General features: G+C 31.6%; 1 protein-coding gene and 1 long non-coding RNA gene across 2 annotated transcripts in view; one reads left to right on the top strand and one right to left on the bottom strand.

Annotated features, from left to right (window-relative positions):
- Positions 1 to 862, top strand: part of LOC130891778 (uncharacterized) — a 220,256-nt gene extending 219,394 nt beyond the window's left edge. The window contains exon 11 of the mRNA XM_057796776.1: positions 29 to 862. Coding sequence (XP_057652759.1) covers positions 29 to 218 — 190 coding nt within the window. The 3' untranslated portion in view covers positions 219 to 862. The remainder of the gene's footprint in view (positions 1 to 28) is intronic.
- An 8,619-nt stretch (positions 863 to 9,481) lies between these two features.
- LOC130897537 (uncharacterized) overlaps positions 9,482 to 26,186 on the bottom strand; it is a 31,839-nt gene continuing 15,134 nt past the window's right edge. The window contains exon 3 of the long non-coding RNA XR_009059724.1: positions 9,482 to 17,469. This is a non-coding gene — a long non-coding RNA (uncharacterized LOC130897537). The remainder of the gene's footprint in view (positions 17,470 to 26,186) is intronic.

The following is a 26,186-nucleotide window of genomic DNA, read 5'->3' as shown; positions in this document are numbered from 1 at the left end:
TTACTAATCACAAAATTATTTTTTTCAGGAGTGCAAGAGGGTTTATGCATATGCGTATCCAGAAAAATTCAGAAGATGGTAGCTTCGTACTGGGACAATTTAGTAAACCATTCAAATCGATACCGGAAATGATCAAACACTTCTCAATAAATCGCCTACCAATCCGCGGAGCTGAACATATGTGTTTGTTACAGCCAGTTATAGCACAACTTTTGTGATAAGGATTGAATTAATGGCGATCTTTTCTAAAAATTTTCAGGTTGCAATATGTTATCTCTAGACCAAACTGGACAATACGGTTAATCAAATGGTAGAGTAAATATTTTTAAATAATTATATAAACATTTGATTTCTGATGTTATTTGGTCGAGTATCGTTTTGAGGTTATGTTCTGGTTCTAGTAATTCATCATGCCACTAATTTCAGTTCAAACGTAAGTTTCACCTCTCGTTTTATTTTTTTTACTTTTGATCATTTATTCACCACTTCTTTCGGAATATATGATAATTTTGTCTGTAATCTCCATTGTAGCAACATCTTCGTACGATCTTGAAGTTTTGATTGTTTCGTTTGTTATTCTTGGCTACTTTTCCAGAATTTTCCAGAGCTAACACCGAGCTTAATTTTTTTTACGTTCAAAATAATTTTAATTCAATTTCAATTTCCAATGTCGCGTCGCTTAAACTTCTATAACCAAATTTTTACGTATATCTGTATGGTACAAACCTAAAGAGAAATAAACGAAACACTGCTGGCATCATCTATGAGTCCAATCAAAATCAAAATAAAAACGTTAATGACAGATAAAATGGAAGGGGTTCAACAAAGAAAAATAATAATTTCGACTCCTCAGCAGAAGAATGATTAAAACGATGATTATTATTGAGTGTGTAGACCTAGAACATAATCCTGAAATAAGACTTCATTCAATTTTATAATATTCAGCTGTGGTACTAGTATTGTAATCAAAACATATATAGAAATATATAGAAAAACTGACATTATTTGACGATCTTTTCCCTATTTTTTCCCGTTTGGTCTACAATACATAACAAAATGTTAAAACACATTATATACCAATCTCTTACACAAAAACTAAAATACCACAATCAGAGAATTTTATTCCGCAGTTTTTTACTTAAAACTAGCTCCATATTATTAGTTGCTAATTCAGTCGATATAAACATACACAGTTTGTTCATAAAATCTCTAGTTACGTATCCCAATATGCGCTGATAGTTGTATCTATCTACAACTTAGGTTGTTTTATAGTTTTTCAATTATTTTAATACATTTAGTGAATATATATATATATATATATATATATATATATATATATATAGTATTGTCTTCTTGTTTTTTTTTCTATTCTAATTCAGGCGTCATATTGAAACTGCGGCAAATTTCACTAATTTTTTCCATGCTTTTATGTCCATTTATTTGTTCCATTGTCTTCATAGTCTTTCTCTGTGCTTTTTCCTCGATTCACATTATTTCCCTTTCACTGCTTCCATTATTTATTTATTGAATGGAGGTTTGCCCTCGCATTTAACTTGAATGTTTTTTTTTCGCTCTTTTTGTAAACTCTTCTTCTATTTTCCTGTCTTTTGTGTTAAGATAGTCATATGCCGATACTCTTTATAAAATATTTTCTTCAAATTTTTTTCTTTGCATTCTATTACTTTTTCAACCTTTACCTTGATTTACACAGACCTATCCTAGCGAGAAATTACCTATACAGACAGATTTTTAAATTCATTCGCAAAGTTGTGGATACCTAGATCCGTCTAGATCCTCATACTATACCTTTTATTAGCACCTCTATTTCTGCTCCTACACCTTCACAAGTCTTTGAGCCATCCATTTATAATTAGTCAACAAGAACACACATTAATAGAGAAAAAGCGAAGCTCGCTGAGTTATTTTATTAGGGGGAATAGGGATATTTTTATATGGATTATGGTTAAGGTGACCAGATTTTTAGATAAGCAAAGCGGGATAACTCTGAAGGAGAGAGGGGGTCTCAACAAAAATTTTCATACAGAATAAAAACAATATTTTAAATTGGTAAACATAAGTTAATAAAATAAATACATAAATTATTAATAAACATACATAAAATTTATAAACATAAAAAAATGTATAATATTTTATTCCTAGACATATTTTTTGTTTGAGTGAATTTTTTTCAATAAATTGTTTAATTACTTACCTTAATTTTCTATGGTAAGAGACAAATAAAATGTAACTGGGTAGCAAAACAATTTGTTAGTCGTCGTAGCCCGTAAAATCCTTAGAACGCAAAACAAATTGAAGGATTCTTAGAAAACAAAGCAATGATTTTCATAAATATAAAATTTAACTTAATTCTAAAAGTCCAGAGTTTTGAAAAACGTCATGGGACGCCATAAGCGTGACGGCTGGTCACCTTAGTGATGGTTTATTTTAATAGTTTTCCTTGTGGCTGATATTGGCGTATTTTTGGATGGTCTCGCTTACCATGTATGCTCTCCATTACTATAGCGCATAGAATTAAATTAACAATATGAGGAAGGTATAAAATATCAAATAATGAGGCTCGACGCTTGTATTGACAAGCTCCAGCTGTAGTATTCCATATCGTCGGCCAATTGGCTAATGAACAAGCACAATCGTTAAAGTAAAAGAACTACTACTACTATTACTCTAAGAGCCAGTGTTTCGCAGACTTACTGTACGTTGTGAATGTCAATATTTATGCCTTTCGACTTCTAGATACGCTCAAAGGAACCCTCGATGGAAATAGTGAATCCCCATTTCATTAAAGGCAGGAGAAACAGTATATCTGGCATTAATATGAAATTTGCTACTATACTGTAAGTCTCCAGAACACTGGTTCTCAGTCTATGTAGTATGAACTGTGACTGGTATACGTTTCAAGCTGTTACGGAAGAAATAAACCAACAGAACAAATAATAGAAGGCACATACCTTCAAAAATAGTTTGAACTTGTTTTTGTGTAAGAGTAATACACTGGCTTCCATATTTAGAATAAAAATATTATTTATTGTGTTAATTTTTCTACATGTTAATTATTTTTTTAACGATTCATATAAAATATGACGTAGTTAGTATTTCTCCATATGAAATGTTTTTATAATATATCTACGTAAAAATATAGAACAAAACTATTATATTTCGCAATAATATATCATTAATTATGGAATGTGCAATATTTTATAGCCTACAATTGTACACTTAATACGAGAAATTGTTTAGAATATTTACAATAGTCTCCCATCAATTTAATTTTTTACTAATAAGGATGATTTCACAGGTAATAAATATCAATTTCACACAGAAGATGATTGATGTGGAAATAGTTGCGTTTCACATCAATTTATCCTTACTGCTTCTGTCTAGTTAGTTTAGCTCCCATAGGTGGTCCCAATTTAGAATTGATGAGTGGTACCTGATTACTGGCGCCGACTGTTCCAAAGAAGAGTATCTAACCTTAATAAGTACTGAGATAAAAAGTGATTGTATACAAATTTATGTAAAATGTGTCCCGCAGTTATTGAGATTGTATACTTTTGGTTGGAACGCTGTGTATATTCTTACTTTAGGGAAGGTTCACAATAGAGCGCCTTGTAAATAATTTACAGATATCACAAACACGAAGAATCATATTATAGTATGAAGCAGAAAAATATATAATAGAGAAGAATAGAAATTAGACTACTGGAATTGTTCAAACATAATAAACGAGTCGAAAATTTTCTGTATTCAAATAGTTATAAACAAAAAATTTTATTATATCTACAACCGACTACAATACGAGGACTGATTCTTTTGTTCTGCCTCTGACTCACTTGCAATTAAAAATTGGTAATTCTAATTCATCTCAAATGAAAGATCCTGAAACAACGAATAATATGACAACTGAAAAAAAAATTTATTGGCAAATAGGGTACTTGCATAGTTTGAGAAAAAAATAGTTTTGGATACTTTATATACAGCTATCATTTTTTTTTCTAATTCTTTGATCAATATTTATAGAGAAAAAAATTATTGAGAACTCAAAAATTTTGTAGGTAGTTTAAACATTTCAGTAAGGGTTCCATATTGCGTAACGTCATAAGTATAAAATAAACCCTGAACATATGATACAAATTAAATACTACAGTTAATCTAAAAAATAAGCGTGATTATTAAACTTTGATTAATCTAAAGTATGGTGTGTAAATCGTGTTTTGTGCCAGGATGTAGAGATACCACGACTAAAACACCTGATAAAATTTTTTTGGTGCTAACAACAAAAATTGTTTGGAAGTGTTGGTCCTTTTAAGAATCCTGAGAGATGAAATTATCTTTGTTGTCAGGATAATTTTAATGTAAGTAAGATTAAAATTTAACTTACTTTAATATTTTATTATAATTAAGTATATTATGCTTGGAACTTGGAACCTATAAAAAGTTTATTCACTACATTCTTATATATAGAAAAATGTTTGATTTATTAAAACTTGGTTGTTTTATACGTATATGTATATGTGTATATAGATTTGGGTTATCGTATACACTGCGACACAAAGAATCTATTGTATCCCCCTTTCTTAGCGATACTGGAGAACCCAGTGTTTACAACTGATCCATTGATCCCACTCTTTTAAAAAGTCTAGAATGTGAGATGGCTTCAATTACCAGAGATCTTCGTGTTCTATTTCAAGCGCTCCCAGGCGTAGTACTCTGGATCTCCTTAGAGATAGTTTCTCTCTATATTGAACTGAACACATGTTACAAATGCAAAAATTTCTGCTTGAAAAATGTTTGATGCGATACCCAGTCTTTCAGAGTGTTTGGTTCTGAACCCGTACACTCCTATTCCTGTTCCGTCTGCTGTTTTTGATCCGCCCGTATACCATTTAATGGCATTTCTATTCATTTCTTCTATGGTGTTTTGATCCCGCTTGCTTTTTTTATTGAGGTAAAATTTTCCTCAAAGCTAAACTTTTCCGATGCAACGTCCTGAGGCATGTCGAGGGGTTGGTCATTACGTAACTAGTAAATAAAACCTGTTTTTTAGCAGCTCACTCTTCGTTGCTCATCAGGCGGACAACTGTTCAATGTTTTTATTAAACCTATGACGTTACAACTAAAAACCAATGAGAATCGTTATCTTATGTAGTTAAAACTTTGAAATTTTTGCGATTCTCAATTAAATATTTAGATATTATTCTCTCACTTTTAAATAAATATTCTACTTTCCGACATAATTTCATATCAATAACTTATAAAATAAGCAAAAAGTAAATACTTTTTAAAAAATGCAACTACCCTGTTATAAATTTCAAAAAGCATCTACATACGAATGATTGATATAATCATTGAAAATAAACAAGGACATAATGATAATTCTAGCAAAATCCCAAGCGATGAAGCAAACAAACATTTCAGTTTTGATGCGGATTTGATGCTGGAGGTATGACACTGGTCATGCCTAGAATAAGGCACTTCTTTATGTCAAAACTGTATAAAACTGTATGTCAAAGCTACTCGAGACATATTATACTGGTCCTGTACTTTTTCGTTCCAGTGATCAGAATCGTATGATTTACACCACTAGGTTCCTTCTTATGGGATTATTCGAAGTCAACAAACCTACAATCACTCACTTATTTCAGAATAAAAATAAACACTATATCAACAAAATTCCGCTACAATTATGCAAAACAATCTTGTGAATTTTTTTATCGGTTTTCGGTTGTAATAAATATTCATCAAAATATTTCTGTTTATAATTTTGTTTTCGATAATGAATTTACTTAATAACAAATTACCTCTCAAGGAGAATTATAAAAATCCTTTGCTAGTTGTGGAAATATGACGAACTAATTCTCGTATTAATGCAAATTTTTATTTGTTATTTTTGTTCTTGTTATTATCAAAATATGTTACCGGATTCTACCAATTAGTTGAATAGCTATGATTTTAGAGTTGAATTGCATTCAAAGAAGTTATTTGTTTGTTTGTAGGGCTCTATGAACATATTGCCAAAGAAGATGACTGTGAATATTTATACATACCCGCTATGCAAGACAATCCACAAAATTTATGAAAAATAAGTAAAGTTTATTATAACCTATATGTACTTATAAATATTTCTTACTTTTTAAGACTTATTATCATCCCTTCACACTTATTGAACATTCCTAAAATTAAAGAATACGTCAGAAAACAATATTACAAAAGTAGGAAAATTATTTCAACTTAGAAACTTGAAGCCAGTAATCTTTTGGAAAACTCTCAGAAGGTTGATAATTTACTTCATCCATATCACCCTCCGTCGAGTAATTTTGACCACGGAAATGTTTCTTTAGGTTAAAGAGTAACTGGAAATCACACATTGCCAAATCAGGTGAATAGGGTGAGTATTTAATGATTGTTACATTATTGTTACGTCAAAAATCAACTGTTGTGTGTGACGATACAACAAAACAAACACCAAAAAATATTAACTGACTAAAGACCTGCAGGTAAATATTTTGTGGTGTACCAGATTGCTAAAACAGTACGTTGAGCTCCTAGCTTATTACCTTCCACTAATCATGTACCAGGAAAGAAAACTACGTATATAATTTCAACAGACATTTGCCTTTCTATTATTGGTGTTGGTGAATCCACACACGACTCGTCTGGTACGTCTGGAATATCATTAAATGGTATGTTTGTTTCATCACCTGTCCCTATTTAAGAAATAATACGATCTTCACCATCTACTCGCTTTAACATTTCGAAATCGCTAAGCTCATGTAAAATTGAATTTACTGTTGCGTATCTAACACCAAGAGTTACCTTATTCGTCTGATATCTGAAGAACAGGGCCTACCAGCATGTGCCTCATTACCGAATGATATCTATCGTCTTTCAAATTATCTATAACAGCGAAACACAGTTGCTCGTGAAGAAATTTCAACACCAAATGCGTGATGCAACCGTTAGGGATTTTGTGGTTCACTTAAAGCAACTTTGAAATCATGGCAATTCGCTCTGTGATAATAGCTCATCTAGTCAGAGCTTACAACTTAAGAATGGAGGTATTCAAAAAAGCAGTATTGCCAGCTCTAACTAATCTACTTTCGTGGCATCTCAAAATATAAACAGTGGCTTTCTTATCTTGAAAATTATTAAAACGGAAATAACTACTAACAAATTTCTCTTATTTAAAGCTTGAGAAGAAAATGACATATTTGTAGAAGAAATAGAAATTCATTTTTTTCTCTCCAATGTATGTCATAAGCTATCGTAGGTGTATCAAATTACAGATGGTCTAATAATTAAATTCTTTCGTCGAAGTGGTGTAATTGTATATTTCAATAAGCATATGAACAATACTTTATTAACATAATGGAAGCTTCAATTTTGTTTTAATTCGTTACTAATATTTCGTGAATTTTGTGGATGATCATGTATATCACATACATTTCAAAGTTATAGTTAGAAAATACTGTAGAACTTAGATCAATGTAATTTATTATAATACATTTTGAAAAGTAAACAAAAATATTCAAAATGGGTGCGTTATTAATATTATTCTCAACATATTAAAGCTCATTGTATTATAATTATTATATTTTTGTTTTATTAACTTTCAAAAAAATTACAGTTGCAACTATATTGTAGCATAATGTATTATTGAATATAGAACATATTAGTTTAGAAAATTTTGTGATTCATGTGTCAATAACGGACTGAATAAAAAATAAATGAAAAAATTGTTTCAATCCTCCTTTCCTTCATGTCAATCTCAACGAACAAAGGAACAATTACATTCTTCTGTCTATTTTGCTTCGTTGTTTGTTTATGACTGGACCCGCATTCTCACAATTTTAATTTGAATTTTAAGGTACTTCGTTCACTTCAAATCCTTCCCAAACTTGGAAGAATTAAATTAGATGTGTTTTTTTTTTGTTCCTGATATTCAATTTTCATTAGAAAAGCTAACTTTAGGAATAATTCATTGAAATAAGCACTTTCCATGTATAAATGAATATTTTTTTAGACACTTCGTAGGCTGACATATAGACGGCGCTACTAATAGTATTGAAGTCCATGTTATAGGAAAGTACGGAGCGGTAGTTGGCGAGTTTTATGAAGGAAATAAAATTCATAGAAATGAAATTACGAAAAAAGTCAAATGTAAGTTTTGTTTACATCCACGACCGCCATTAATTTTTTGAAAAAGAGAGAATAGAATAGGACAGAGTTCTCTATCTGACACATAGGCGTTATAGCTCATGCCCAGACTTTACTAGCTTTCCAGCATTGCTATTTGACAAAAAAAATATTATTGAAGCCAATTCTCGGCTTGATAAACATTATTTGGATGTTGCCCCAGGAAAAACAACCGCTCAAAAAGTGTTTTGCTAAGTTTGAACGGGGCGAAATGAATGAACGAATGAATATTTTGTTATGTGAAAGATCTGTTCACAATGCACTAAAAAAACAACGAATTAATGATTCTGAGCAGGGTTTATAGCTCTTCAATCGCAATCAACCCGAGTTTTTGAGACGATACGTGGCAATGAGTTAATCTTGGCTCTATCATTACACCCTGGAGTCCAATCCACAGGCATCCAAGTGGACTGCACGTAATGAACCGACACCAAAGCGTGGAAAGACGCAAAAGTAACTGGCAAGGTTAAGGTATCAGTATTTTGGGATCCGCATGGTAAAAAGATAAAGACCATAAATAGCAACTATTAAGGTACCATTATTGGTGCATTCAAAGTACGAAATCGCGAAAAAACGGCACCATTTGTAAAAGAAGAAAGTTCTGTTCTATGAAAACAATGCTCCGTCTCACTAATCAATAAAAATTATAACAAAATTGAATGAGATTTTCCTGCCCACAGACCGACTGGCATCCACATGAATGCCCGCTAGAAGGGTTGTCACCAAAACTCGAGCCTATTTTGATGCTAATGATAAATATATGTACATTGTGTCGAAAAATTGTGTGAAAACTATAATCGTTCTATCGCTCACAAGGGCAACTATCCTGAATAATAAAAACAAAGTCTACCAAAAAAGTTTTTCTCTATCTAAACATACGAAAAAATTCAATTTTACAAGGTGTCTTTTCAAAAAACTGAAGAAAGTTTAGTAAAATAAACGGAAACGGCACAAGTTTGATAAACCACCCCACAACGATCATCATGAAGCTATACAAAGACTATTGATATTACGAGAAATCGATTTATCATATATATTTTATGCGGAAACATATACTTCCGGAGATACCGGAAGTGGCCATTATCTCAGGAAGGCTAACAGATATGGAACCATGGATAACTTTGTTCGATAGATCTCATCAAGATCTATCTGTGCGTAAAAAGTCATAATAATTGATGAGAAGTTTCTGTTGATCGTCGTGGGGTGGCTTATCATACTCTTACCTGAGAAAGAAAAAAAACTTGCTAAATCAATAAAACACAAGAAATATATAATGAAAATTTATTAACAAACAATATAAATACTTTTACAATACGTATAAATTTGTGTTTAATCAGTAACTTTAAAAGTATAATAAATTCTACCGTCTATGAAAATAGTTTTTGAATGGATCAAATTGAAAAACTTGAACACAACATCTTAAATCTATTTCTAATTAATGTAATTAAGTCTTTGATTCATTCATTTGAGCAGTTTAAGATTCAATTTTTTAATCTATCTATAGGTACAAAGAAAAACTGTTAAAGTCACATTATAATGAATACAGGAGATACTATTCGTTTTCTTGAATATTTTCAGAATGTTTCTAGAGAAATAACTACCTATACTTAACAATGAAATCGTCACGGGCTGATATATTTTATAAATAATTTGAATATCTTTTGGCTTAAAATATCATTCAAAGCCGCAATAAAACGTTCAATAACGAAAACTTTATTATAAGTTTTTAGCTTTCTCTTCTGCAATATATTAGCTTTCGATAAAATAATTTCAAAAATAATTATGACTACACTAGTATGTTTGTAATAGGGATAAAAATATCATTTATCCAAGTAGTAAAAGTACAAAAACAGAACAGTTATTATATCATGCACATAAAAATGGAGATCAGGTCGTTGTCGGATTAAAAATTACATAAATATCAATAAAAACAATATCATTAATCAAGAATACTGACCAAAGCAACTGCTTTAATAGATTGGTGCACCGATATTTTGAGACAGAATCAATTTAAACGAAATAGATATAATCATATATAAATTAATTTGAAAGCAGTCAGAGCAACATAAAATAGACGAATTGTATGTAACAAAATTGAAAAATTTACTATTTAGATGAGACTTAAGTAAATATTAGGTTACAACCATCAAAAGCAGTCGAACAACTATTTTTTAACGTTTATAGACAGGTTTTCAAGCACGAACATGCAAGAGTCAGCAGCTCATATGAGGATGTATTGATATCTAGTTAGCCTAAACCAGTTCCATTCATAAACAAAATATTGCGTTACCATAGCAACATACCAAAACTTATTAGAAGTGTGAGTGTAAAGTTTGACGTCCAAAAAGTAAACCAGAGTTTCGTAATAAATTAAAAAAAATGTCCACCGAAATTGTGAAAATCGAAAAATTGGAGTATCGAGCCATGGTGATGAATGTCCTTCGTATGCGACCGAGAAAAATTGGACTGCAAGCTTCAAAAGAAGTAAATTTTCCATTGAAGATGATGACCGATCGGGAAAGCCAGTTTCTGTGTCAGTCCCTGAAAGTATCGATGCAGTTCATGATATGATTTTATCAGACCGTCGAATAGTCTGAAACGGATATCTGAAACACTGAATATTTCATACGAACGCGTTCATCATATAGTTCACGTCAATTTGTACATGAGAAAAATTGCTGCAAAATGGATCCCCAAATATTTGAATGTTGACCAAAAGCGTTCGATCTGTACTCGATTTGAAAATGATGTAGACTTCTTAAACCAAATGGATGAGACTTGGGTACATTTCTACGATCCAGAAACAAAGCAACAATCGATGCAATCGTGTCTAAAAATCTGCTGGAAAAGTTCTTGCTTCAGTTTTTTGGGATTGCCATGGAGTAATCATGATTGATTTTTTGGATAAGAGTAGAACAATAACTGGAGATTTCTATTCAACCTTGCTGACCACTCTACGGGAAAAAGACGCGGAAAGCTATTCAAAGGTGTTTTGTTTTTGCAGCACAACGCCCCTGACAACAAATTTCATGTTTGCCATGCAAAAAATTCATGATATAGGGTTTGAATTACTAGAACACCCCCCTTATTCACCAGATTTGGCTCCGTCCGACTATCATCTCTTTTCTCAACTTAAAGAAAGTTTAAAAGATCGTAAATTTTCTTTCAACAAGGACGTAATAAAAGCTGTGGAGGTCTGGTTTGAAGAGCAAAAAAAACATTTTTTGATAGGTCTTTTCAATATATCCTCGTAGGTAGCGACATTAGATTTCTGGAGAAAGGTACCTTACAAATTGGCAACTATCACACTCGTCGTCGATTGCTTCGAACTGTGGTTCAAGTCGTCCTGCAAACCGTTAAGAAACTGGAATGCAACACGTGAAAAAGTGATGGGATATAATGGTCAATGGTTCTTAGACTATTAAAGCCTTACGACTGCCACCGTATCATACATCTTATTTGGGCTCAGACAAATAATTAGGTAGCGCCACATTTGGAATTGTAGACGTGAATTATTTGATACGTAGTATTAGAAAGTTACTCTATTAGCTTGAAAAAATACTATAGAAGAAGAAAACCAAATATTGGAATTGGATTTTCTGTTGGATATGTTACTGAATAAGTCTATCAAATTCAGAATCGAATCAATTATTGCAACTTTTCAGGATAAATCATATTTTTATATAAGAAAACTGCATAGAATATCCTAGATTTATTTGGTGACATTTCCCTTTCTACCTTTAGTTAATAAAATACGGACAAATGGTCACAACTGCCGCCGTTCTTTATGAAAGGTCATATCTAAAGATATGTATCTTATATATAATTTTTCAAGACACTATTATGGCAGTTTTCCGTTAATTGTAGAAGATAACGCTTTGCCTATCTCTAAAATAAACATAAACCTAACAAAACCTTCAATGACAAAATTAATAATGAATAAATATAATGTCAATATAAAAAAGTAAATATTTAATGATATTTGTTAAATAAAAGGAAATGTTAATAACAGTAACAATAATTTTTGCGCGATATATTGGAGAGAACATATTTTTTTGAATATACCAGATAAGATATACAAACGATCTAGTTGCTATAGCTTTCATCTAAGTAAATCTTATTTAAATTATTCTGAATATACAACACTGAAATCATAGTTCCATAGGGTTCAATCCAGATCCTTTCACTCAGACAAAAAATGATGTACCTAAACTAATTCAGCAGAAAGGATCAGAAAAGACATATAACAAAGACTTATTTTATGATAATATTCATATGTTTAAGATTTTAATTTAGTCAATTAGTTATCATACAGAGACTGAGTAAAAAAAAGCTGATCAATTTTCAAATGTTTCAGAAAATATTCAATCAGCATTATGTATAAATTCATGTCAGAAGTTTCTGCACCATCAATACTTCCATCATTTGCTGTTGTTCTCTTTGTCATAACAGCACTAATGACACAGCCCCAAATTTCATAAATAGCTTCTGATACTATAATACATCAACCCAAGTATTTTCAATTACATCAAAAAAGAATTCATTATAAGAAATTTTCAGACAATAACAATATCCCAAACGACAATATTTTGCTACAAGATGGTGCCCCACCTCCCTATGCGTGTGTGGTGAGGCAATACCTAAATAATGTGTTTCCCACAAGATGGGTTGGAAGGCGTGGTTTTATCGAATGGGCCTCGCGATTACCCGACATGAATCCTTTAGACTATTTCTTGTGAGGTCACTTAAGAAGCATCGTTTATAAAACAAAACCTGCCAATATTCAGGAATTAAAAGATAGGATTATCACACAGATAAGAAGAATTGAGCAGTCAGGGATGTTGCAAGATGTATTGCAAAAGATTTGAAAATCGCATAACTTTTTGTATTGAAGTAAATAGACAACATTTTGAGCATCTGCTGTAATCGACTTTACTGTATGTTTTCTAAAATTTGTAATTTTACTACTTAACAAATGTAGATCTAAGTGTAGCATGACACAAACATATAAAGATTTGTCTTTAGTTGTTGTAGATTTTATGCGCCATGATAAATATTTTACCGCACCAGTTTCGTTAATATTTTTACTAATTTACTGACACAAGACCTTGTTTCGAGATTTGTATTAGCATAAAAATTATTAAAGATTATTCAATAGTTTGGTCAATCGTAGCCATCTAAATGTACAATATTTATTGTAACTTTGGTGGAGATACTGTAAATGGAAATTGTGACATTTAATTATAGAGAATATTAAATGAAAAACAATTAGTATTTCTAAAAACACAAAATATATAGGGAGATCCATTTGAAATAATAAAAAGCATTATTTTTCCGCAAAATGGAAAGAGCTGACAACAATGTAGATACCATCACAATACCGGCCGTATCATGCCTGACGAACAAAAATTTATAAAAATCGTACAAGCCGTTTCCGAGATAATTGATGCGTTCCGAACCTAAAACTCACTCTGTATAGAATAATGAAAATAAATAAGCGTTGAACGGCACTATATTTTTGCAATATAATGTAGTGTGTGGTCTGTAAATGAACTAATTATCATAACAATTTTCCTTCGTGTCAAAATAATAAAGTATAATTTGATATAAGTCCAGGAATGTTGTTATTTAGATTGAGAAGACTCATATCTAGATTCGAGAGCTTTCTGATCTGTAATTTTCCACAAATTTCGTATGCAATGTAAGTGTCAAATCTAAAAATATATGATGCAATACATTAAAGAAATCTCAATATAAAAAAACCAAAAATCTGACAACAATATCTGACCATATATCAAAAATGATGCGCACCAAATTTTAAAAAAATTATACAAGCCGTTTCAGAGATAATTGAAGCATTCTTTATATAAAACTCATTGTGTATACAGCTATCTATAAAATTTATATCAACAGGCATTTATAAACTTGGATCAGTATTTAAATATAGTATTCAACAAAATTTTGTTCACGTACTCAGGCCACTATATATCGAGATGAATCCAACAGATTAAAATGATTATTATTCACTTTTTTTGTTTTTCTACTGATTTGTGTTGAGCTACATTGTAACAATAGCCTTATTAAAATCATAAATATTGAAAACGTAATAGATTTATATAATTCAGAATGAAAAGCACGTAACACCACTAATAAATGTTGGTAGTTCTGTAAACATTAAAACATGTCGGATATCTTACATATAAATTAAATTTGTTTCAAGTAATGTAAATTCAAATATACAATGTGTCCCATTGGATATAAAGACATTTCCATATTTTCGTAATTTTAAATAACGTCTGCGAACTATGTCTTGATTATCATAAAGTTCCAACATTTCGTTGTTTATGTGATTATGATGTCGTTATTCTCGGCTGTTTTTATACGGAGTTCCCGGTATGGATATTGATTGCTGACTTACCAGGGGGAATCAACTATATTCTTTGATATTCGGTTTTAGACTCTTTAAACGCAAGCAAGTTACTTTCACTAGTACCTACGGCCCCATAGTTGCATACTCCTCCTTAATAGCTCCTTAATAGTAAGTTGTGAGTTTCTTCCTAGTTAAGCTGCTTCATTTCTTAAATGTTCCTGCCACTTGAGTTTACCTTCCAGATGTAGTCCTAAATATTTGACAGTTCTCTATATAAGATAATCTTATTGTTAAATGTAACTGGGACATTGTTTATATTTATAGTTAAATATGATATGAGCAGATTATCCTAAATTGATTTTAATACTCCATTTGTTAGATAACTTTTTTTTCAATGAAATGTGAAGATTCTTGACCACCACTCCAATTGATTCTCCAACAGCTAGTATTGCAGTGTCGTCTGCAAATGTAGCCAATTCAACATTTTCCGTAACAAGGATGTCACAAGTATATAATAGATACATTATTGTCAAATTAAACCAAGAAAATAATAAAGCTACATAAATTCCCAGCTATAAATCAGTGAAATTGTTTAAAATATAATTAAAAATGAAATTTGGAATATGGAAAAGAATTTATTCAAGGTCAAAAGTCAAGAAAATGGGTTTTTTGCGATTTTCAGCAAAACGGTAAGTTTTATCATAAAAATAAATCAGACAAAAATTGTAGATCATAAAATTATTCACAAAAAATGCATTAATACTTTTTTCCTATGAGCCACCGTTTCTGAGATATAACTACTCAAAAAGTTGTAAATGTTGTAATCGTCATAATATCCACGAGTACGCCACATATATACATCTCTTGTAATATATGTTGAAATATTTTTCTATCGGTCATTGTAACTTACACTTAAAATACAAATACAACTATTCTTGTTGGTGAAAATGTAGACTTACTCGTATTACTCACTGCTCCAGCTCCAACTGAAAAACTATTTTCTTCTTAAGACCAGGAAAAGCTCAACATCAATCGGAAATCTATTCATCAAAGTTTATCTACTTTTGCAAAGTGTTAAAATCATGTACTATTTTTACACGCAATAACTGGCTGTGACTTCCTCCAACCTCAGTTGCAATGCTAAATGTGGAAGATCGGTTTGATTCAGACATGAAATACATCGCTATTGACGCAATTTACATGCACTCAGAATGAAGATGAAGAAGAAGAATTTGAAAGCTACAACGATTAAATTTCACAACTTTTTTCAATTTAAATTGCTTTTATCTTTTAAATTTCTGCTAATTTCCATTATTTTGCAGTAGTTCCAAGTTAAACATCACAACAGACGTGGAAAAGCCTACTGAGGAAACCACTACCTCATAGGTGGCGTGGAAACGTGTGCATATTATAACGATTACAACTTATACAACATTTTGAATCAATATATCTCAGAAACAGTGGGTGGCTCGTAGGAAAAAAGTATTGATACGTTTTCAATAGATAATTTTATGATCTACAATTTTTGTCTAAGGTATAAACCTTTTTGCTGAAAATCGCGAAAAACTCATTTTTTTGACCGGATTATACGGTCTTTCAGGTTAGATTGAACATAACAAGCATGTAAATATTTTCCAATTTTTAGTAACAATCTCTTATGTCACACCGTTGCCGGTTACTTGAGAAAATGAAATAATCCGATCATTTGTAGATCTTGTTTGCCTGTGGGAAAGCAAGTACAATGAAGTTTCATCATAATTGTCAACCTAATCGAATACACCCGCATGTTGATTTCGTAAAAAAATTATGCTTATTCATGGCGCTACATTTACTACTTATGGGGTTATATTGTCTCAAAGCTGGTTCCCATTTGTTTAAAAATTTTAAAAACCAATTCTCTCAGAATTAATATCATGTGTGGACATCAAATAATATTCTTTAACGAATCATTGATCGTTTAATTATCTTTTTAGATGGTCAAACTGTGATGTTTGCCAAGTGTTCCAACCTCTTGGATATGAATACTAGGCACTCACCGATGAAATAGTCTCTTGTTTCTTCCCCCTCCATACTACAACACTATTCCATATCGTCGGTGATGCCTATAGCATGGAGATGGCGTCTTAGATGACTGTGTTAAATTAAAAGGAGCTTGTATAAGTGAAGCAGTTGATTGGTAAAAGAGGTAAAAGGTCTATCTATGTGTACCTTAGCTTATCTCATGCCAGTTATTTCCATATATCTCCGCAGAATTTATATTACGAGCAGACTACTGAGAGATGTAATAGCTACACACTTTAAGCTAGACCAAGCATGGATTCTGGACCCAAATAAATTGTTTAATAGTTACAATATTATCATTTTTGTAAACTCATATTTAAAATGATTCAAAATTGAAAATTTTGATTGACTAAATTCTCCAAATAACGAAAATATGGAGGCATCTTATCTCTAACTCATAATTATGTATGTTAAATTCCGTGAATTAATTAATAGATCCATAATACAATCAGCTTTCAGCCCGTGAAGCGTATCTGTTTGTGTAAAAAACGTTTCCTTCTTATATCGAAGAGTAAATATAGAAATTATTGTATAATTTGAAGGATTAACATATCTACATAATTTTTTTTGAATAAAATTTCAAACAATATTAAAACCAAAGTATTTATCACAACAAAACATATCATAGATTCTCAGTTTATTACATTGTCATACGTCAGTGCAAGAATCCATTTTTGTGTACTTTTTTTCGGTTCTTTCGAAGAAATGCATTTTACAAATCTGCAAGCATGTAGTACCATAAACCACAGCACCAAAGAACAGAACGCTGCAAACTATAATAACTATAGTTTTCCAATTACTAGGTTCCTTATAGAACGGCGCTCCTGTAACAAAGATAATTACTATAATGTGGAAGATATTTACGATATAAAAGTTTATATTTCAGGATATGACAGGTAATCACGTTTTTTACCAATGTATAGTTTTATGAATACAGCTACTTCTTGTACTATCCTAGAGTTGTAGTCTAGTCAAGAACTAGATAAAGAACGAAAGGTTTTGAATTACTGAATCCTGATTTGAACTGATGTTCCAATGAATTACAAACTGTCAAAATGCTGTCACAAATATTCAATTGTGAGCTTCAAGAAAGAAAAAGTAGTAGCTTTGTTTCATAACCCAGATAAAACAATTCAATTTCTCGAGAAAAAAAAATGTATTTAAAAGTGCATAAGTTGATTTAGTATTACTTGATATATGGGACTATTGAGTTTCGGGAATTTATTCATAAAAAGAATACAAAATTTTGTTATCAACTCTACACGGCAATTTCAACGTTGCTTCCTCGATTCAAATCATCTTTGTTAATCGTTTGAAGTTAACTCGTTTGAGATCACGGTTACAGTTTATTTTTATATTCTCTAAACCATCATAATAAGTTCCTACCATGTGTAACATCATCTTGAGGTTTAGTGCAACATACTTGAAATATATTGATTATCCTTCACTTCATATATTTATTTTCCAACTTTATCACCTTCCAGTTCCATACACTTTTCCCAGCGTTCTAAAATGAGTTCGATAATACTCGCCGTTGATAGTTTTTTCTTTTTCAAGATAATCAATGAAAATTATCCCATGCGCATCCCAAAAAACCGACGACATGACCTTGCCTGCAGGTGGAACGATCTTTGCCTTCTTTAGAGCCGGTTCTCCCTTTTCAGTCCATTGTTTTGATTATTCTCTTGTTTCGGGTGTAAAGTGACGAAGTCACGTTTCATTCACCGCTGTGAAACATTACCAAGTTTTCGATGAAATCATCTTCAAGACGCCGTTGTTGTGAGCAAACGCGGCAATCATCTTGATCACAGATTTCTCATGTCCAAATTTTCAGTTAATATGCGATGTTCTGAACTGAAATGTCTGCTACTCGTGTACTTTCAGTTGACGATCATCAATTACCTCCATGTGGATTTTCTTCAACATTTCTGGAGTCGTCACCTCATTTGGTCGACCACTGCGATGCTGGTCTTCGTAGGTCGTACGGCCTCGTTTAAACTCTGCTACCCAATATGTTGATAACGAAGGAGCAGTCTTACCCAGAATAGAATCTTGTTCTGCTTTTATATTGGTTGGGCTGACGCCTTTCAAATAAAAGTATTATCAGTATCACGTAACGATGAACATGTTTAATGAAAACGTTCACTATTAATGGCTGCCAAACAAATACTAAAAAACGTGGAATCTTCAAACTTGAAACATACACTGTATAGAATGTGTACTTCCTGTGGTATAATTCAAGCAACTATCGCCAGATCAGGTACAATACTAATAAAGTAGTATACTTTAATGATCTTGTGACCTATCAAAACATATTTATGGTGTACAACGCTTCATAACTGAAGAAAACAATAAACATTGTCTTCACTTTGATGTTGGCAAGCTTTCAGGATGAATATGGAAGCTTGGGATCTATGAGGAAGCAAAATATGAAATGTCCAAAATTATAGAATTACGCCAAATCTCATCAACATGCTTAGATACAAGAAAAAACAGGAAATTTTCATCTAAAACTAATATACACATCGCGTTGGATATCCTTCGAAAATAAAAGGAATTGAACATTTGTATTCTTTCAGTAACATTGATTTTTGTTTCACAATACAAACTATTATGTTAACTACTTAAGATTCAATTTCTGCAACCTCCGGTATTACATGTGTTTAACTTCCGGAATAAATAACTAATACGAGTGGAAAATTTTTATTGTTGATTTAATTCGGGAAAAATCACCTTAAATCTTCGCATAAAGTGAAATATTGTGTGATTGATATTAAATTATAATTATTTATAAAAGAGTGATTCAATCTTTTTATACGCTAGTAGCCAACACTGATAATTTTAATTAAATTTAGCTTTAATTATATACCCAAATAAAAAATATAGTCCGGGGAAATTAGGAAACCATCAACTTTTTCTAATAAGGAATATTATGCCGAAATATTATCGAAAACATACCGATCCACGATAATCTTCCTCATTTCTCTAAGAAATTCAGCTGGAGCTTGCAATTAAAGCTTGTCTTTTTTGCTGAAATTTTTCGAAAAAAATTTCGGTCGCATGACCTAACTGCGATATTAATAAGTGATAATTTCCTAGGCTTGACAGCTGTCACGTACGAATGTCATAATAGCAGAAGTATAAACGTTTTGAAATTCGATTTCTACTTACTTCTTTTTACGTCACAGGCGACGTAAGTAAGTAGTAAAGTAAAGTAAAGTAAAATAAAGTAAAGTAAAGTAAAATAAAGTAAAGTAAAGTAAAGTAAAGTAAAGTAAAGTAAAGTAAAGTAAAGTAAAGTAAAGTAAAGTAAAGTAAAGTAAAGTAAAGTAAAGTAAAGTAAAGTAAAGTAAAGTAAAGTAAAGTAAAGTAAAGTAAAGTAAAGTAAAGTAAAGTAAAGTAAAGTAAAGTAAAGTAAAGTAAAGTAAAGTAAAGTAAAGTAAAGTAAAGTAAAGTAAAGTAAAGTAAAGTAAAGTAAAGTAAAGTAAAGTAAGAAACCCTGAGTATTCTTTACAACCGATTCTTTGAAGTCCTCTGAATTTTTCTTTTTTATGTTAAATCCCCAATCTTTTAAGATTTTAGCGTGCTCTACTACAGATGTTTATTCTCCAATTATGTACTTTCGTTCTTCAAAAAATGTCCAAAAACGTTTCCATACTGTTGATTTTGATTCCTTTGTATAGGACGGTGATAAGTTATCTACCTCAACTTTTATTTCTTCCAAACTGTGTTTTCCAAAACGCAACATTTTCTTCTCACAAATAAGAATACGGCAAAAGAAAAGGTGATGTCATAACCACCTTAATTTATTAAGGCCAACCGCCCACTATGCAACTGTTTTGAAACAAAGGTTGCAAACCAGTTGATCTTGCAACAGTTTTGCAACCAAAATAGAACTTTTGAGCGTGGATAAAACTCGTAATCAGTATTAAATGAGTTGGTGCAGCAATGAAACGTAATTTTTAAATATATTCGGACTCAGATGAGTAAGACATCATTGATTATTATCAATACCGCAGACAACGCAGGGTACAGAGAGAATATTGGATTCCTAAGTCAAATGTGTCGTGGCAGCACAAGAACTGTCTCAGATAAATAGAACGTTTCTGAATGGAACCACAATATTTGATATTTGACAACCAACTAATATGTAGATCCATCCTCTATGTCGATCAATATCTCAGACAAAGAGTGCATCCTTCTATCTTTGTGAGTGACGATTGCCGCTACGTGCGTGATAATGCCATTTCAAGTTATGTGCTATTTTTGCAAGAAGATGAAGCTGCAAGTGTGTTTTCGAAGCAATTGTTAGACATTGGAAATAATAAAGTCGCAGTGGACACCTCGATCAGTTACCCACAGTTTTCTGCCACATCACAGGCTCAAAAGAGTAGCTTATTCAGCGTGTTTTTCCAGATATAGCGCAACAGTTCAATAACCCTAATTGGCTGGGTGAAGGAGCAATATTGGCGGCGAAAAATAAATGTCGAGAATCTCAATGCGACCATTCAGAATATTCTTCCAAGACAGTTGGTTTCCTTCAAATCAGTCCACACCGTTATGAACCAACATGAGGTAGTCAACTATCTCACAGAATTTTTAAATTCACTGGAATTCCCTGGATTACCACCTCACAATTTACAGTTAAAAGTAGGATCAGTTGTCATCATACTGCTGTTTACAATTTTCGGTACGTCTGGCCTTTGCAATGACTATAAATAAATCGCAAGGTCAGTCGTTGGAAGATTGCGGAATCAGCTTGAAGTTTCCCTGTTGGAAAACCGTCATCTTTATTTATTTAAGCACCACAAAACAAAAAATACAGTTTATCGGAAAGCTTTAAATTTATTAACAGACTGTATCGTAATTGTATGTGTCTGTCAATATCAAAGTGAAACCTTATAAATAGCCAGTATTTCAGAAAAACTCTGTTTTGTAAGTAATTAATTAATCGAAAATAGTAGATTCAAAAAAAAATTCATCCTTCAATTTTACAAAAATTGTGAAAAAATCAAAATGAAACTGATAACATAACTTAACGGGGATATAGAGAAAATATTTCTAAAAAGTTGGTGAGTATAATTAATTTTTTTTTCACGTCTTCTGATGTAGTATAATTCAATGCATATACCCGATAACTGCCCCTGTTACAACAATATTTGATGGCCAATTTGAAATATAAATATTTGGTCGTTATCAAAATGATATATATATAATTAATCCCCTATTTCAATGACCCTTTTTGCAAATGTATTTCCCGGTATCCTTTTAGTATGCCCCAACCATCTTCTATGTATCCATGCATCTTATTCTTAGGTATCTATACAAATTCTCCAATACTTGGTTAGTTATTCTTCTCCATAGTCCTTCACTTGTCTTTATTCCCTCAAAAATTTCCCTCAACATCTTTCCTTCTCATGTAACCAATTTTTCTTCAGCCTTTATCAAAACCCATGTTTTACTTCCGTATGTAACTGTTGATCGTATTATTATTCGATATACTCTAATTTTGGCTGCTCTAGATAACTCCTTCGATTTCATCAATTTACTTAATGATCCCACAGCTTTACTTCCTTTGGCTATTCTCTTATTTTTTATGTCCGCTCTTCATTTTCATTTGACAGTGTTGCTTCCAGGTATTCGAATTCACAAACTTTTTTAGACGACGCCATCTGAAAGTTGTTCGTTCTGTATACATTTACATACCGAAAGTTGCGTTTTGAGTGTTCCATGTAGTTAAAGTGACAGATCCGTACTGCAAAACACTTTCGGGACGCTCTGGAGCAGATAACTTTAACTTCCTTAAATGTGACTCTAGCCACTTCAATGTTGACAGTTGATTTTGCATAACCTTAAATTTTTAATTTTCTGAAATTATTTGTTTTATCCGAAGTTTTGTCTAAATTAATAAATAATAAAGAATCTTATGCGTCGTCTAAAAAATGTTGTGTACGCCGCGGCTGAAATACTACTTTGTTGCACTCGTCTGTTACTCGCCTCGATTCGTTCCTCTCGCAATTTTCAGACTCGTCCAACAAAGTAGCACTTTCGAACAGAGAAGAAAACGTCTGAATGATCAGTGATTCAGTAATGTTTTTTATTTAGATTAAAGGCAGAAAACGGAACCGCAAACACGGACTGCCGCGCACTACGGCAGCCTGTGAATAAAAATCGACAATTCGATAATATTTTTCATTTTTTAGTCTTTCATAGTGACCTCAATAATGTGGAATTGTATTTTGTTATTACAAAAAAAGGACAGAAATAATGTTTGAGCAAGCGGCAGATCCCTTATTTGTCATATTAAAACAATTTCAATTTAATGGGCTCTTAATTAATTAATAACCATTTTCCATTTTTTTTTCATGAATACTATTGTCTTTAACATATTTGAATTACCTTTTTTCCGTTAATATGTTTAGAAAATTCGAAAAAACTTCAAATCGACATATTTCAATTTCGACTCTTAAACATTCTTAGTTTTTGAAATATTTCGATTTAATGATAAATACCCATTATGAATATACAAATATTTGCACCTTTAGATTTCATACATCAGGCCATTCAAGCAACGGAAAAAATTTATGACTGGACGATGAAAAGGAAATCCCAATCGTGTACTTGAAACGTCACCATAATATGGTTATATAATGATTTGTTTAATCCGGCAGTTTTGAAAAGATACATGTGAACAGGGAATCCGCCATTCCCAAAGAAAACTTTTCCTCAAGGTTGGGAAGGCGTCATGTACATTTTGAGGAAGCGTCTCAAAAAAACTAAAAAGAGAAAAGTTGAAGATCTACTCTCAAGACCTTCCGTTAGGTTAAATTTCCCTGCTGAACTAACAAAGGAAAAGTTAAAACCAACTAACATCGATTGATTGTCAATCGAGGATCACTCCACAACAGATACTTTTATTAATAAGAAATCAAATTCATCTCAGCTATGTCAACTGATCAGAGTGCGTCCACGATCATTAAGTCAATTTAATTGTCCAATATATTTTAATCAATTCATGTTTTCTGAATTTTATTTTTGTCATATTAATTATTATTTCGTAATTTCAAAAAAAAACTTAGTTTGTATACAAAGATCTTTAATAGTATCAAGTGATTAAAATTACTTTTGAAAGCTCATGAAGAATGACTTTTGTCCAATTGCGTAGAGATATTACCCAGGCAATTTGGACAAACAAAGCTTTCCCATTCATAGTAATAGTAGTAATAAGATGGCGGAACTTAATAGGTAGTGGACTTGGTATAAAAACCCATGAAATGGATAGATAGCACTTCATATTAGTGGAAGGCGTGGAAAGTTATCACAGAAAAGAACGTAAGAAAAGTGAAGAGTACATCATTAACTGATCAAGGAAGAACATAGCAGCTGTTGATTTGATAATGTAGAAATAATGGAATGAGGCAAAGGTTTAGAAAGCAAAAAAAAATAATACAAACATACAGTAATGAAAATATATTTGGGAAACATCAGTATAAAAATTAATTCGAATCTACTTTTGAAATTTCAATGGGCAATCGCAATATATTATATTAAACTCAATGTTCTACTGGAATTTCACTAGAATTTTACCTACCCTACATATTAGAATCTAAATCGATCAGGTTCAAAAGAAGAGCGTGGTCGGAATATTTTGAAATGTTACTTCAAAGTAGAAACAACTCAGAGATGATAATGACGTAAAATTGAAATAGAATTCTTTTAGAATCATAATATCCGTGGACTGATATATGTTTTCAACAACAACTTCCACTCCTTATGGAAAGAATTGAAAGACTTATTAGGAACATATAGATAATTAGTGGTTTGGAAAGCATACTTGCAAAAGTATTGATTGTTCCAATTCAACTTAATAAAATTAGAAATTTCCTATAATCATTTGGCTTCGACTTTAATAAACATCAAGTAACATACCGAATAGAACTGATTATAAGAATGGAATTCAATTTCTTGTCTTGCTTATAATTGAACTAAATAAATCTCTGCCAATTTTTTTCTAAAATGTATTGTAATAAAGATAAATAACATGGTTAATGACATGATTTCAAAATTTTGTAATAATCACAGGACAAACATACACCAAATTTGTTTGAATTGTTTGTTTTAGCAAGGTTTATGACTCGTTAATATCACTTATCATCGTTTGTTTGCTTTTTCTTGATAATTATCACGAATATTTTGTTATCCAATTTACCTTAGAATTTCCTCCCTTAAAACGCGCCTTTCGTATAGGTCATTTTTAACGTTAATCATCCCCAGTTTTCCTTTTGGGTAATAAAGTACCAATGATTTTCTTTCACAATCTAACGTCTTCCAATTTTTTTAACATGACGAAACCATCAAAGTTTCTAGGAAGGCTCACATTTCAAATATCTTGAGTGTCCATATTTCGCTGCCACGTATTTTTCCCTTCTTAATAATTTCATTTCGTTACGTATATATTTCAGATTCAGTGTAAGTACAAACCCATTGCCTTGAAGTACCATATCTGGTACAATTTGTTTTATATACGGCATAATAATTCCGACAGGACTGTGGTGTCAATGTGCTTAAGTTATATGTTGTTATGTGTTGAGATACTATTTAATTTGTAAGGGAAACTTTATTATGTATACGAGGTCTGGCTATTAAATAGCGAGCCTAGAGGGCGCCCTAGAGGGGTGGGGTAAAAAGAGAGTAGTGCGTTGGGTAACTAGATATCTTGTCTATGCACGTCTCAAAACACGTTTCCGTCACTATTACTATGATAAAGAGAAAAGTAGGTGTATCAGCGTTGTGACTGGCGGAATAGTTATTAACCACTTTTTTACAATACCGTAGTTTTAGGTTAATTTTCCACAAGATTCATTGATATATTGGGTTAAATTGTCTAACACAAAATAAGCTACCACTAACTTCATAAAAGATTGGTGATTTTCAGACTACTGAATTTCGATCGGCAAATATTTTCTGTTATATATACAACTTGGTTTTTTAAGAATGAGGCGAAAGGTTGAAGAAGATCTAATCCTTTGTTATTGTTCACTTTTACCATATTTTCTGCTCCTTCAAGTAAGAATAGTAATACTTTACCAGACAAATTAAATCTAGAATTATTTAGTGAACTAAAAAGATATACCTTATTAATCTACGTTTATGCACAGAGTTTCTGCATCAACAAAACTATGGAAAATATTAATTTAACGCTATCTACAAAACCTTGCTTTCAAAAACTGATACAGTTTCTTCACATATCGTATGAACAATTTATACATTAATATTCATAAGCATACTTATTATTCTACACATTAAAACACATATTGCGGTTAGGAAGCCCGTTATTCAAAGACGCATAATGAAGTGAGAATGTAAAGTAACTTTTCTTGGTGTCCCAATAAAAAAAATGTTTTAATGATGGAAATAGCAAACAATTTCAAAAGCCAACAAACAACAAATACGATCTTAACAGTATTATAACATATGGCAGCGAAGTGTAGCAGATAAAACTATCAAATGGAAAAAATGATAATGACTTCTGGAGAAGAGC

Source organism: Diorhabda carinulata, chromosome 1 (genome assembly GCF_026250575.1).
Source record: "Diorhabda carinulata isolate Delta chromosome 1, icDioCari1.1, whole genome shotgun sequence".
Classification (NCBI taxonomy): Eukaryota; Metazoa; Arthropoda; class Insecta; order Coleoptera; family Chrysomelidae; genus Diorhabda; species Diorhabda carinulata.
The sequence above is the reverse complement of the archived record's forward strand: the minus strand, read 5'-3'. Positions and strand labels throughout refer to the sequence as shown.